The 13,767-nt window shown below is 38.2% G+C and overlaps 1 protein-coding gene across 1 annotated transcript in view; it reads left to right on the forward strand.

Annotated features, from left to right (window-relative positions):
- FYB2 (FYN binding protein 2) overlaps nt 1-13,767 on the forward strand; it is a 96,391-nt gene that overhangs the window by 52,544 nt on the left and 30,080 nt on the right. The window contains exons 6-8 of the mRNA XM_032137735.2: nt 6,862-6,896; nt 9,830-9,861; nt 11,820-11,916. Coding sequence (XP_031993626.1) covers nt 6,862-6,896; nt 9,830-9,861; nt 11,820-11,916 — 164 coding nt within the window. The remainder of the gene's footprint in view (nt 1-6,861; nt 6,897-9,829; nt 9,862-11,819; nt 11,917-13,767) is intronic.

A 13,767-nucleotide genomic window follows, 5' to 3' on the forward strand; every position in this document is an offset into this window, starting at 1 on the left:
ATAACTAGTCTACTCCAGCCAAACATCATAGAAAAAAATGTGACCCACCACCAACAGCAATGCTGAATGGGGAGCCTGGACATCTACCCTCAGCAGGCTGCAATGATGCACCCAACTCCTCCACTGGAGTGATGTCAGAGAAGGCCACGTAGGGAGCTGGGATTTCCACCCCTGCCAGGTGGTAATAAAATTCCACTTAGTGTCCATAAAGATTATGTGAGGAACTTTGACTTTCACTCCCCTTCCAGCAGTAACAAGATGCCCTTCTCCCTACTTCAAAGGATGGTGTCAGGGGAGACCTAGTAGAAAGGATCTTCATAACCACCCAGCAGTAAGAAGGCCACCCTCTCCTTATAGTGTCAGCAAAGGCCATATGGGAAGTAATAGCAGGGCACTCCTACTCTTTCCAGCTAAGATGTTATCAGCAGAAGCCTACTGGAGAGCCAAACTCCTTCCTACTTCTGCCCAGCAGTGATGAGGTGCTGTTTTCTCACTTGGATATTGTTATGAACTGATTGCTTATTACTCTCTAAAATGCTGAAAACCTACCCCCTAATGTGATGGTATTTAGGAGGTGAGATCTTTAGGAGGTAGTTAGTATTACATGAGGTCATGAGGGTGGAGCCCTCTCGAATGGGATTAGTGTCTTTACAAGCATCCCAAGAGAGGTTGCTTTCTTCTTCTCCATATGAGGGCACAGAGAGAAGACAGCTGTCTATGAACCAGGAAGCAGGCCCTCACAAGAACTGAATCTGTTGTCACTTTGATCTTGGAACTTCCAGCATCCAGAACTGTGAGGAATAAATTTCTGTTATTTATTAGCCAGGCAATTTATGGTATCTTGTTACGGCAGCTGAAGCTGAAAAAAAAAAATACCTGCCAAAATTGAGATGGCTGAAATACTAGAATTTTCTGACTAAGACTTTAAAGCAGCTTTTATAAAATTTTCCAATGCATAGTTATGGACATGCTTCAAATAAATGAAGAAAAGTCTTATCAAAGAAATAAAATGTCTCTATAGAGAAAGGGAAATGTAAAAAAAAATGACAATGTTAGAACTAAAAAATAAAAAGGTCAGTGGATGTGCTCAACAGCAGAATGGAGGGATGAAAGCGTCAATGACGTAAAAATAAACAATAGTAACTACCAAATCTGAACAAGGAGAAAATAGACTGAAAAAAACATGAAAAGAGCTTCAAAAAATTGTGAGACTATAACAAAAGATTTAACATTCATGTCATTAGACTTCTGGAAAGAGAAGAGAAGGAGTGCATGACTGAAGAAGTACTTGGAGGAACAGTGACTGAAAACTCCCCCAATTTGGCAGAAGACTTAATATGGGTCAGGAGCGGTGGCTCACACCTGTAGTCCCAGCACTCTGGAAGGCCAAGGCGAGTGGATCACCTAAGGTCAAGAGTTCAAGACCAACCTGGCCAACATGGTGAAACCTCGTCTCTACTAAAAATACAAAAAAATTAGCTGGGCGTGGCGGTGGACACCTGTAATTCTAGCTACTTGGGAGGCTGAGGCAGGAGAACCTCTTGAACCCAGGAGGCAGAGGCTGCAGTGAGCCGAGATTGCACCATTGCACTCTAGCCTGGGCAATAAGAGCGAAACTCCATCTAAAAAAAAAAAAATAGACATAATATGACAACAGATTCAAGAAACCAAACAAATCTAAAAGAACTGCAATCTCATAAAGAATCATAATCAAACTTCTTAAAGACAGAGAAAAATTCTTAAAAGCAAGCAGTAGGAAGGAAACAATAAGGATAAGATTAGAAATAAATGAAATGAAATGAAAACAAAAAACAATAGAGAAAATCAATGGAACCAAAAATGTGTTCTTTGAAAAAAAAAATCAATAAAATTGACAAACTTCTAGTAAGGTTGAAAAAATTGATAAACATCTAGCAAGGCTGAAAAAATTGATAAACATCTAGCAAGGCTGAAAAAATTGATAAACTTCTATCAAGGCTGAAAAAGAAATAGGAAAAAGATATAATATTAAGACTGAAGTAGGGATATCATTATAGACCCTGTAGATATCAAAACAATCATAAGGGAATATTATGAACAACTCTCCACATTTGAACTTAACAACTTAGATAAAAAAAAGGAACAATTCCTCAAAAAGCACAAATTACCACAACTCACCCAAAATAAATAATTTGAATACTCCTGTAACTCTCAAGAAAAACTGAATGCATAGTTTAAAAACTTCCCCAAAATGAACTCTAAGTCAGGTGATTTCACTGAAAAATTCTATCAGGCATTTAAAGATGAATTAATACCAATTTTATGCAATCCTTCCCAAAAACGGAGAAGGAGAAAACACATTTTGTTTTTTTAAGCTAATATTACCATGATATCAAAACTAGACAAAGGCAGTACAAAAGAAGAAAATTTCAGATCAATATCCTTAATTAGTATAGTCATAAAAATCCTCAACAAAATATTAGCAAATAGAATTCAGCAACATAGAAAATGAATTATTCTTCATGATCAAGTGTGGTTTATTCTTCATTTGGTTGTGGTATATAAGGGTGCAGAGATGCAAAGCTGGTTCAGTATTCAAAAATCAAAATCACCATATTGGCAGGATAAAGAAGAAAAATCAGACAATCTGTGCAGAAAATAATTTAACAAAATTCAACCTCCATTTATGATTTAAAAAACTGTCATAAAAATAGGAACAGATAGGGACTCTGTTGTCTTCCTCAACTTGATAAAGAGCATTTACAGGAAGCCTACAGCTAATCATGATACTTAATGTTGAAACACTGAATGCTTTTCCCCTACTACCGGTAACAAGGCAAGAATGTCTGCTGTTACCATTGCTATTCAGCATAGTGCTGGACGTTCTAGCTAGTGCAATAAGGCAAGCAAAGGAAATAAAATGTACACAGATAGAAAAGGAATAAATAAAACTACCTTATTCACAGTGGCGTGATTATCTAGATAGAAATTCCCAAGGAATTTACCAAAAAAGCACACAAAAACCCTCCTAGAACTAATAAATGATTTCAGAAAGATTGTAGGATATGAAATAAACATACAAAAAAATCAATTATATTTCTGTATATCAGGAATGAACATACAAATACTGAAATTGAAAAATATATCATTTATAATTGCTTAAAAATAGATATGTATTTATATTTAAATCCTACAAAGCATGATAAGGCCTAAAAGCTTAAAGCTATAAAATTCTGATTAAATCAAAGAAAATCTAAATAAGTGGAGCGACATACCATGTTTATGGATTGGAAGACACAACATAGTAAAATTGACAGTAAAAATGTCAATTATCTCAAAATGATACACAGGTTTAATAAAATTCCTATAAAAATCCCAGTAAGATCTTTTGCAGATATAGACAAGATTATCCTAAAATGCATATAGAAAGGCAAAGGAGTTAGAATACCTAAAAACAATTTTGAAAAATAAAAGGGAGGCATTAGTATAAACCAGTTTTAAGAATTATCAGTATAATAATCAAGACGACATGGTCTTGGCGGAGAGACACATAGAACAATGGAACAGAATTGAGAATTCAGAAATAGACCTATACAGATATGCCCAACTGTTGTTATTTTTTTTTTAACAAAGATGTAAAGGCAGCTCAATAGAGGAAAGACAACCTTTTAAAAAATGGTGTTGGACCAATTGCCATAGGTAAACGAAAATAAACTTTGGCTTAAGTCTCACACTTTATACAAAAGTTAACTTAAAATGAATCTTTCCTCTTTGTTTTTTGTACACCAAAGCTGAGACATCTAAATGTTACCTTTCAAAGAGGTAGGGAGAGAGAGGGAAGGAAGGAGAAAGAGGTCAAGGTGGTTGGCTTTTGCTGTTGCCTTTGGGTGGCTGTCCCTTGAACAAGGCCAAGAAAACAGCGAAGACCATCCTTGTTTAGTGCTTAGATCAGCACTGGTGCCTTTGGTGAGGTCTCATCTCTTTTATACAGAACTTGGCATTGGGCATACATGATTCAGGCTGTTCTAAAAGCTCTGCAGAATTGTCCTCAGAGGTCATATAGACTAGTGCTTTGCAGACTGTAATTCTAGGCCCCAGAGAATTTTTTGAAGAGTCTTGGAGACTCTTGGAGATACCTTCAGAGTTCTGTTTACACTTCTGCATAACATTCCATTTAAATTAATAAAGCCATGGATGGAAGAAAATTTGCAAGCCATTTCTTACTTGAGTGATCTTAGACAATTTACTTCACTTGGCCGGCTGGCTGTTTCCTCGTCAGTAAAATTGGAATATTAGTAGTGATTGTCATGAGAATTAAATGAAATAATGCATTTAAATGCTTGGCATAGTGCCTGCTATAAATAAGTATAAAAAATGTTGGTTTCTTTTAAATTATTGTTTTTATTATGTTAGTGATAAACATTTCACCTCCAGGTGTAAAAGAGGTGATGGGACTTTTCCAAGGTCATACAGACAGGATGAGGAGAAGGAACAAAAGGCCTCCAAGACACGACCGTGTTGTGACACTAGCAGTTGGAGGGTTGCTGAGGACCATCTTCAGATATTTGTCCTTTCTCTGCCTGCACAATAAAACTAATCAGTGGAGAGAGGGATATATAACTCTGTGCAGAAAGTAAGCAAGGACTCTCATGCTGTGGATCACACGCTCTTGTCATAATTCCTAGTCCATTCCTGACCCTTTGGGATGTAGCCCTTTATCCTCTATATTCCTACCTTGGAACAGATGTTGGAATTCCTACCTAAGTTTGGATAGCTTAGCTTACCATGAAAGAACCTCCACTTTGTTAAAAAGCAGTAACAACATTATGAATACATTATTAATTGAACGTGTATTATCTTTGTTTACAAGCCATGGCAAGTAAGCCTTCTCCCAGCTTTGGTTTCATCATTTCTAAGACAGAATAAGTAATAATATCCATCCCAAGGTGGTTAGGAGAAGCAAATGAGCTCATAATTTGTTTTTGAAAAGCATAGACAAGCAAATAAATTGGAGTAGAAAGAAGGAGATTATTATTTTCAAAATTGAAAAGCAAATTCATATCAGGAATGGATATTGGGCAAACTGTATCACAAACAGGTATTTTTAAAGTATTAATAAGTGCACAATTACCTAATTTAAAGTATTATGTGTACAATTACCCAAGTTGAAATACATATTATTAATTATCCATGTAGAATTTTAGGTCTGTGTCAACAATTATATGCTGATAGTCCCTAAACAAAACCTAGCATTTCATTGATTTTATCAGTGTATTATATATTTAGAATAATAAAAGCTTGGAAATGCAACATATTGTTCAGTCAGTTTTCTAAAGCTTCAGGACTTTAGCAGCAAGAAAGAGAAAAACAGAGGGAGGAGTCCTACTTTTATGCATATATGTTCATTAACAGTAGGGATAAAACTTTTATAAACAACTTTTAAGCAAAGAAAACCAAACAAGCAATTTTATTTTATCAAAAAACATTGCCATTTTCTATACAATGTCCAGTGTTCTGCTAGGTATATTAAATTTCTTTTCTTTCTTTTTTTTTTTTTTTGTGATGGATTCTCACTCTGTTGCCCAGGCTGGAATACAGTAGCGCGATCTCGGCTCACTGCAACCTCTGCCTCCCTGGTTAAAGTGATTCTCCTGCCTCAGCCTCCAGAGTAGCTGGGATCATAGGCCTCCCACTGTGCCCGACCAGTTTTTGTATTTTTAGTAGAGATGGTGTTTCACTATCTTGGCCAGGCTGGTCTTGAACTTCTGACCTTGTGATCCACCTGCCTCGGCCTCCCTAAGTGCTGGGATTACAGGCATGAGCCACCACACCTGGCCAAATTTCTTACATTATTTCCTTGAATCTCCCCATTAACTCTGTAAGGCAGGTACCAATTGATCCATTTTTATAGAGGAGCAAGCTGAGGCTCAAAGAAATGAAGTAATTTGTCTGAAATACCCTATGTAGGAGTGGCAGAACAGTGTTTGAACTCAAATTCTTGTCACTACTTGTATTTATTAATACAGTCATGTGCTATACAATGTTTCAGTTAACAATGAATTGCGTATCCAGCAGTGGTACCATAAGATGATAATACTGTATTTTTACTGTACCTTTTCTATGTTTAGATACACAACTATTTATAATTGTGTTATAATTGCCTACAGTATTCAGTACAGTAACATGCTATGCAGGTTTGTTGCCTGGGAGCAATAGGCCATACCCTATATCCTAGGAAGGTAGTAGGCTATACCATCTAGGTTTGCATAAGTATGTTCTATGATATTCACATGGTGATGAAATCACCTAAGGATGCATTGCTCAGAACAGATCCCCATTGTTAAGCGATGCATGACTGTAATTAAGATTGGCATCATGTCATTAAATAAAATCCACAAAACTATTGGAAAAGTCAAAAGGTGGGTCAGCCTTAGTTGGTGTGCTCGTGTTTTCAAACTGTATTTAAGGAAATAAAAATGGCTGTGGAACAGAGCACTTTGGGGCATGGTAGAGAATTCATTTTGTTGAAGTGGGATTTAGGCTTTTTCCTTTTCCTTTCCTTTTACGTTTGCCTTCTGAGCTGCCACTAAATTTTAGTGCTTTCTTTTAAGCATGGAGTATCTGTTTGCCAAAACAGGAAACTGAAATGGTTTCACATGCTTCGTCGACTGTAAATTCCACTCTGGAAATCCCCACAGAAATTAAAACCATGATCACTGACCCCAAAATTTCCCAAACTTTGTAGATAGAGCTTTACATAGTCTGATTTCTTAAAGGTGAGAAAACTGAATTCTGGAATCTTTTATAACTGCTTTAATCCTGGGTACTGTAAGAAATGGGTAGATAAACTGCCTTGAAATAATTTTTTTATGTTTATTTTAGCAACTTATGAAGTTGGAATGGAAGAACTCCAAAAGGTATTGTTTCTCCTTACCAACATTATAACTAAAAGTAAAATAAGCATGCAAGGTTGATTCTAAAGTAGTATCTTTTAGAGGGAAGAAATGTCTTTGTTTTCATTTTTCCTCCTATTTCTGAGGCTTTTCCAGACTCCAGCTTCTAAGAGTCTGCACTTTGAGCCCTGTTACTGTCAGAGACAAAAATGTGTGATAGGATGGGAGGAAATGGTCCCAATTCATCCATAGCCCTTTTCTGTGGCAGGCAGTGACAACTAGCTTTTAATAACTGTGACTTCCATCGAGAAGAGTTCTATGGCACAATCCAGGTTTGCATATCCTGGCTTTCAGACCCCTTAGGGCATGCTTTCTGGGCTCCTACTAGATCATGGTGCCAGGTGCCACCTGGAGGCAGCATAGCAACCTGATTAGGGCACAAGCAGAATCACTGCTGGCCTCAATCCCAACTCCTGGCTATGTGATCTTGAATGTCCATTTCCTCACCTGCAAAATGGGGATAATAAAGCACTCACATCTGAGGTCCTTGTGAGAATGAAAATAAGATAAATGAAGGTAAACAGCTTATTAGTAAGTGCTTGAAACAGAGCATTTCACCTCTCTGAAACTTAGATATGTCCTCTACAAAATGGTGTATTCTTGGCCAGGCATAGTGGCTAATGCCTATAAGCCTAGCACTTTGGGAAGCCAAGGCAGACAGATCACTTGAGTCCAGGAGTTCAAGACCAGCCTGGGCAACATGGTGAAACACTGTCCCTACAAAGAAAATACAAAAATTAGCCAGGAGTGGTAGTATATGCCTGTAGTCCCAGCTACTTGGGAGGCTGAGGCAGGAGGACTGTTTAAGCCCAGGAGGTGGAGGTTGCAGCGAGCCAATATTGTACCACTACACATTAGCCTGGGCAGTAGACAGACTGAGACCCTGTATCAAAAGAAAGAAAGAAAGAAAAGAAAGAAAGAAAGAAAGAAAGAAAGAAAGAAAGAAAGAAAGAAAGAAAGAAAGAAAGAAAGAAAGAAAGAAAGAAAGAAAGAAAGAAAGAAAGAAAGAGAGAAAGAAAAGAAAGGAAAGGAAAGAAAGAAAGAAAGAAAGAGAAAGAAGGAAGGAAGGAAGGAAAAAGAAAGGGAAAGAAAGAGAAAGAAAGAAAGAAGGAAAGAAAGAAAGAAAAAGAAAGAAAGATAGATGGAGGGAGAGAGAGAGAGAAAGAAAGAAAAAAGAAAGAAAGAAAGAAAGAGAGAAGGAAAAAGAAAGAAAAGAAGGAAAGAAAAGGCGTATTTTCCACGAGGACAGGAAGCATATGTCTTGCGGTTACTGTATTTGCAATAGTAGATGCTCAATAAATAAAGGGACCAATACTTGTTTCACTGAATATCTGGGAGAAGTAAGGCAAACACAGTATGTAAGCACTGTGTAAGCTCATAGAAGTCCCTTACCTAGTGTTTTAATGGGATCAGTTAAGCTTCTACTCTTTTCTCACTGGGTACATTTAGTCTAGATCCTTCATCTCTCTGCTTCAGTTTTCTTATGCTTGCTGGTAAGGATTATTCATTTGTGGATACACTTTGTCACTAGAAAAATATGACTGATTATTATTTCTATTAATGGGAGTAAAAATAGCCTATTAAAATGCTTCATGTACCTGGCAACATCAACAAATAATAAACTATTCTACACAAATGAACTCGCCAAGTAAATGAATTTTATCCCATTTTATCCCAATTTTCTGTTTTAAGTAAAACATACAATTATTTTTAATTTTTAAATCTTTTAACTCACATACACGTTTTGTGTTTATCTCTGTATTTTTAAGCTCAGCGAGTGGAATCTGATCTCTTCCTTTCTTAATGACTTGGAATATTCTTGACTATAAGGGACTGAGTCAACATAGTTTATGCTCTTCTTTTGAGATGCTCTTGAGCCTTTGCAGAAGAACTAGTTCCCTTCACACCAAACTACCACAAGTCAGTCTTCTGTATTCTTTTCCCTTTTTTCCTACTGTCATGATCTTTGTGTCTAGCAATGAGTTTTTCATGTGGTCAAACATGTACCAAGTCCCTCTGGTGTGATAGCACTTGTGCATAGACAGTAGCGCTTAACCCTCATAGTTACCCTGTGAGCTGATATCACTGCTCCCATATTACAGATGACATTAAGGCTCAGAGAGGTTTAGTAACCTGTAAATCATGTAACAAAGATATAAAACAAGGTCTGTCTGACTTGTCATTCTACCAATGCTGCATCTAATTATGTGTAAAATAAGAACCAACAGTCTCTGAATAATGGTCTGCAGGGCTGCCCTCAAAGGAGAGTATAATGAGCTATGATACCTGGATTTTGTGATGGCATTTTAGATGCTTAGATATTTTCTATTCTTTTCAGAGTTCTTAGACAGATTCCAAATAATGAATGGCACCAGATCTATAATCACCGAATAAATGAGGGGCTACATAGTGATCATTGGGACATAATTTTAATGGAGCCAAATATAGATCCTGCAAGATTGGAGCGGTGATCACAGGGCACATGATCAGTGAGTAAGGGAGAAATTCCAGCATTACTTGTGCACTTGTGAATACCAATTTGCCCACTAAAATATTGCATAAATCTCACAAATTCATATTTTCTCATAGGATTTAGAAGTTATTTACATTTCCGATGCATTTCTGGAAAGGTGTGCATACAACAATTTTTCTGAGTCACATCATACATTTCTTTGGGCATGCCCTGTAACTTCAGAAATGCTTGTTTTCATTTCTGATTGATCTTCAGCCCCACTGCAACAGTTCCTGGAACTTCCTGTGGTCAGTGTCTGCCTTTGCTCTCTATTGAGGCTTCATCCCCCTCACCTTTTGGTGTAGTCTCTAATGATCTGTAACCAAACAACAGAGCCTGATTCAGGTTGATTTATGAAAATAACAATTTTCCTCTTTACTTTCAGCCTTGGAAGAACTTTCCCTATCCAGAACCTAGGTGAGTTTTATCTTCAAAAAGAAAAGTATCTGTCCAACCACTGACTTTCTGATGACTGAACTAGTTTTCCTCTATGGACCAGCTATGTTTCCAAACTGAACTAGCCTGGTTCGGTTTCCCCGGCACCTTGCAAGTTACCTAGTACAGAGGAAGTGATCCGTGATCCTGCCTTGCCTCCCCCTCTCATCTTGTTCTAGCCCATACTGCACTCAGCAAACATTTACTGAGTACCCAACGTGTGCCAGATATGTGCTCACCACTGGGGCTGTAGCAGTGATGGAGACCTCGCTATTGCTTTCAGGATCTCCTGAATTAGTGGGAGAGTCACACAATCAAACAGGAAAATAATAATAACATGAATTCCAAAGAACTGGCAATTTCTGAAATGCACCATGCTGTTTGAAGTCTCTTTGCCTTTGCTCTTTTAAGTCATTGATTCACTCCAATTTAACAATCTGGCAAGCTTCTAATCTATCAAGCACCCCTCATGTATGAACCCTTCCTTCATTCCACTCCCTCTGAGAGAAGTGACCAATCCCTTGCCTGTGGTACCACTGTAAGGTCTGTTTGCACAGTATGTTTGCACAAATGCCACTGTATGTAGTTCGCTAACATGTGAATTCATCCTCCCCTCCCTACTCCCCTTCTTGTCTGGGAGCTCCTTGTATGTAGGGCCAATGTTTTAATGTTTTTGGTGTTCCTGGTACCTCTCACACTTCTTGGGTCCAGAGGAATGCCCTGGCACATAGTAGTGCTCTTACCTGCCTCTTCAGAGTCTGTATCTAGCCCTTCTCCCTGGAATTATTCTAATATATTTTTAAAAAGCATGGTTGATGAGCTCTGGAGAAGCAAATATCAAAATTTCCTGGTTGAGTCTAAAAACGTGCTGAATCATGGAGAAAACCTGCTTTAGCTGGATGGGCTACCTTCCTCTGTCTCCCTGAGTTCCTGCCTGTCCCTAAACTTATGACTCTCATAAATACCTTGTAGCAGTAATGCAGTGCTGCCCACATGGTAGGGCACAGGTCAAATGATTAATTATTTAGCTCAACACTTATTGAGCTTTTACTCTTCAGACACTGCTAGATTCTGAGGTACAAAACGGAATAGAATATATTTTCTACCCTTGATCCAAGATGGGAGGGGAAGCCAGAGTAGTTGGGAGTGAGGGGTTACTTGGAGGGTAAAATGACCAAATAAATAGGAAATCACAATAAAATAGTATCACCGCTATGGAAGTTTAACAACACAGAAGTGAGGCGTGAAAACCAGCTATTCCTACCAGGGATTACACAGCATTAATGCTGGAGTTACACATGTGAATAAGATAGTCCTGCCTTGATTTTTAGTGGTTGACAAGGCAAAGTGGAGGGACTGGAGATAGATCCAGAGATAGATGTATTGTAAGACAATATGGAAGAACAAAGTGTTAGAAGTGTAGAGAAGGTATGACTGCTTGGGAGAATCAGGGAAGCATTCTCAGAGGTAAGATGATTTAGCTATATCATGAAGGGCATTGTATTTGCCAGCAGTATAAGATGTGGAAGGCATGTCTAAAGAAAAATAATAAAAAGGGAGAGTTGCTCAAATAGGATGGTGGGTTTGAGGAATTATGAGAGTCCAGACTCAAGCCAAAGTGGAGGTAAAAAGCAGCAGGAGATGAGTTTGGAAAGAAAGGTAGGAGCCAGATCACGATGAAACTTAAGTTTTATCCTACAGGCAATAGGGAGTTAGAAGATTTTAAGCGGGAATTGACACTGTGGCATTAATTGGAACGGGCAGAAACTCAAGGAAGCTATGTATATAATTGATCTGATCCTAGTCCCCTCATCTAAGATAAATGATTCATATTTGTTTAAATCTATTTTTCCCATTCATTTCATTTGGGATTGGACAGTACACTATCATTTAAACACTCTAAGCTTCATTTTTTTTCCTGGTATCTCTTCACATTTCAGTGCTAAACATGAAGATAAAAAAATGAAGGAAAAAGAGCCATGTGAATTGGAACCTAAAAACACAGAAAAGGAACCACATTCAAACCATGTTTTCAAGGTACCTATGTTCTACGGTTCCTGCAGTTTAGACATATAACAGATCAGTTCATGGGGGTGACTTTATACAGCCTGAGAGAGCTCTTCAGAAAGACAGAGTTAGAAAAGGTAAGGGCATTTGATATTGTATCAAGGAAATAAATTTAACAATGACACTAAGCTCCAGCCCCTAATTTTCCACTTTTTAGGCATGAAGCCGGCCTTAGAAGCAGGGCTGGGACTAGATTAAGTCCAACAAGAAACCCAGGGTGCAAACTATAAGGCAGTACCCACTCTCAGGTGCCATCTCTGCCCTTGAACTACCCTGGAGTGAGAGTTTCCTTAAACATTGTGCCCTAAGGCTCTGCTTAGAAGAATGACTTGTCTCTGAGCTCGGTTACCTCATCTATAAAATGAAAATAAATGATTCCTACCCAATTACCATCCCCATTCCCATGCCAATTCTACCTTGTTTGTGGTGATAAAATAATGTGCAAGAAAGTGTTTCATAAGCCATAAGCTACCATAAAAATGAAATGTATTCTTGTTGCTTTCATTAATATTAAATATGGTGAATGTGTGTATATCCATATCCAACTGACCCCATCTCCTTCAAAGCAGTTGGGTGGCAGGAGGCTTAAACAATAGATACCATCAGGGCTATTGCCAGTGCTCACATTAGATACATGTTTGAGATGTGCCTATCTTTTAATATGCAGTTGTCCCAGTGCCATCTGCAGAGGTAAGGTAAATCAAACAGCATGTTGGCTGTATGAGCCTGAACTGGCGTGTAGGTCCAGAGGCTGGGCTGGACCATGTTGGGTGTTCAGAGAGTATCAGAAAGCAGCATAATTCAAAGGATGGGGTAAGTTGCTAATTAAGAAAGACAAGGTCCAGAGCCAGGGGAGCAGCACTGGGTGTGAAAGCCAAGCCATCAATGGCTGTCAAGTTAGAGATCAGGAAAGGTTTGATCAGGAGCATATGAGACGGCAGGAGAGATACATGACTAAGTATATTAGCCATGAAAAATCGCAAGCTCTGCTCTTTTTCAATGCTGGCTATGTGGCGTAAGCCAGATATGGGCTCAAACTACTAACAAAGGGTCACTTTCTTCTTTTATGGAGTGAGTTTGGGTTCCAGAAATTGTTAAATGTTATTTAGAATATGTTAGGTGAATGAGGGGCTGCCTTCATTATGGGACTACATTGAAGGATGGTGGTCACTGTATTTCTGCAAAATATTGACTTCATTACTTTCTTGTCACTTTTCCCCATTTATACATTTAATTCTTGGTACTATGACCTAAAAGAATGCCCCTCCTCTTATTCTTCTGACGGTTTCCCTAAGATCCCACCCAAAACTCAGGATGATCCACTCCTTATATCTATTAATTACATTAGCTTTTCCCAAGTACTTTCAAATGTATTATCATAGTCAATCCTCATGTCTACTCTGTTGTAGTCAGAAGGACAATAACCTTTCTCTCATTGGACAATTATAAAACACTTAGATGGCCAAAAATACTCTAATTTTCTCTCTCTCCAGGGTCTCTTCCTGTCAGTCTATCCAGAACATTTTGAAATGTAAATGTGATCAGGGTTTTCCCCGGCCTGACTCCTAATGGTTAAGAAATAAAGCCCAAGACATTTATGCAGCCAGAAAACACATGAAGAAATGCTCATCATCACTGGCCATCAGAGAAATGCAAATCAAAACCACAGTGAGATACCATCTCACACCAGTTAGAATGGCCATCATTAAAAAATCAGGAAACAACAGGTGCTGGAGAGGATGTGGAGAAATAGGAACACTTTTACACTGTTGGTGGGACTGTAAACTAGTTCAACCATTGTGGAAGTCAGTGTGGCGATTC

Source organism: Hylobates moloch, unplaced genomic scaffold (assembly GCF_009828535.3).
Source record: "Hylobates moloch isolate HMO894 unplaced genomic scaffold, HMol_V3 SCAFFOLD_18, whole genome shotgun sequence".
NCBI lineage: Eukaryota > Metazoa > Chordata > Mammalia > Primates > Hylobatidae > Hylobates > Hylobates moloch.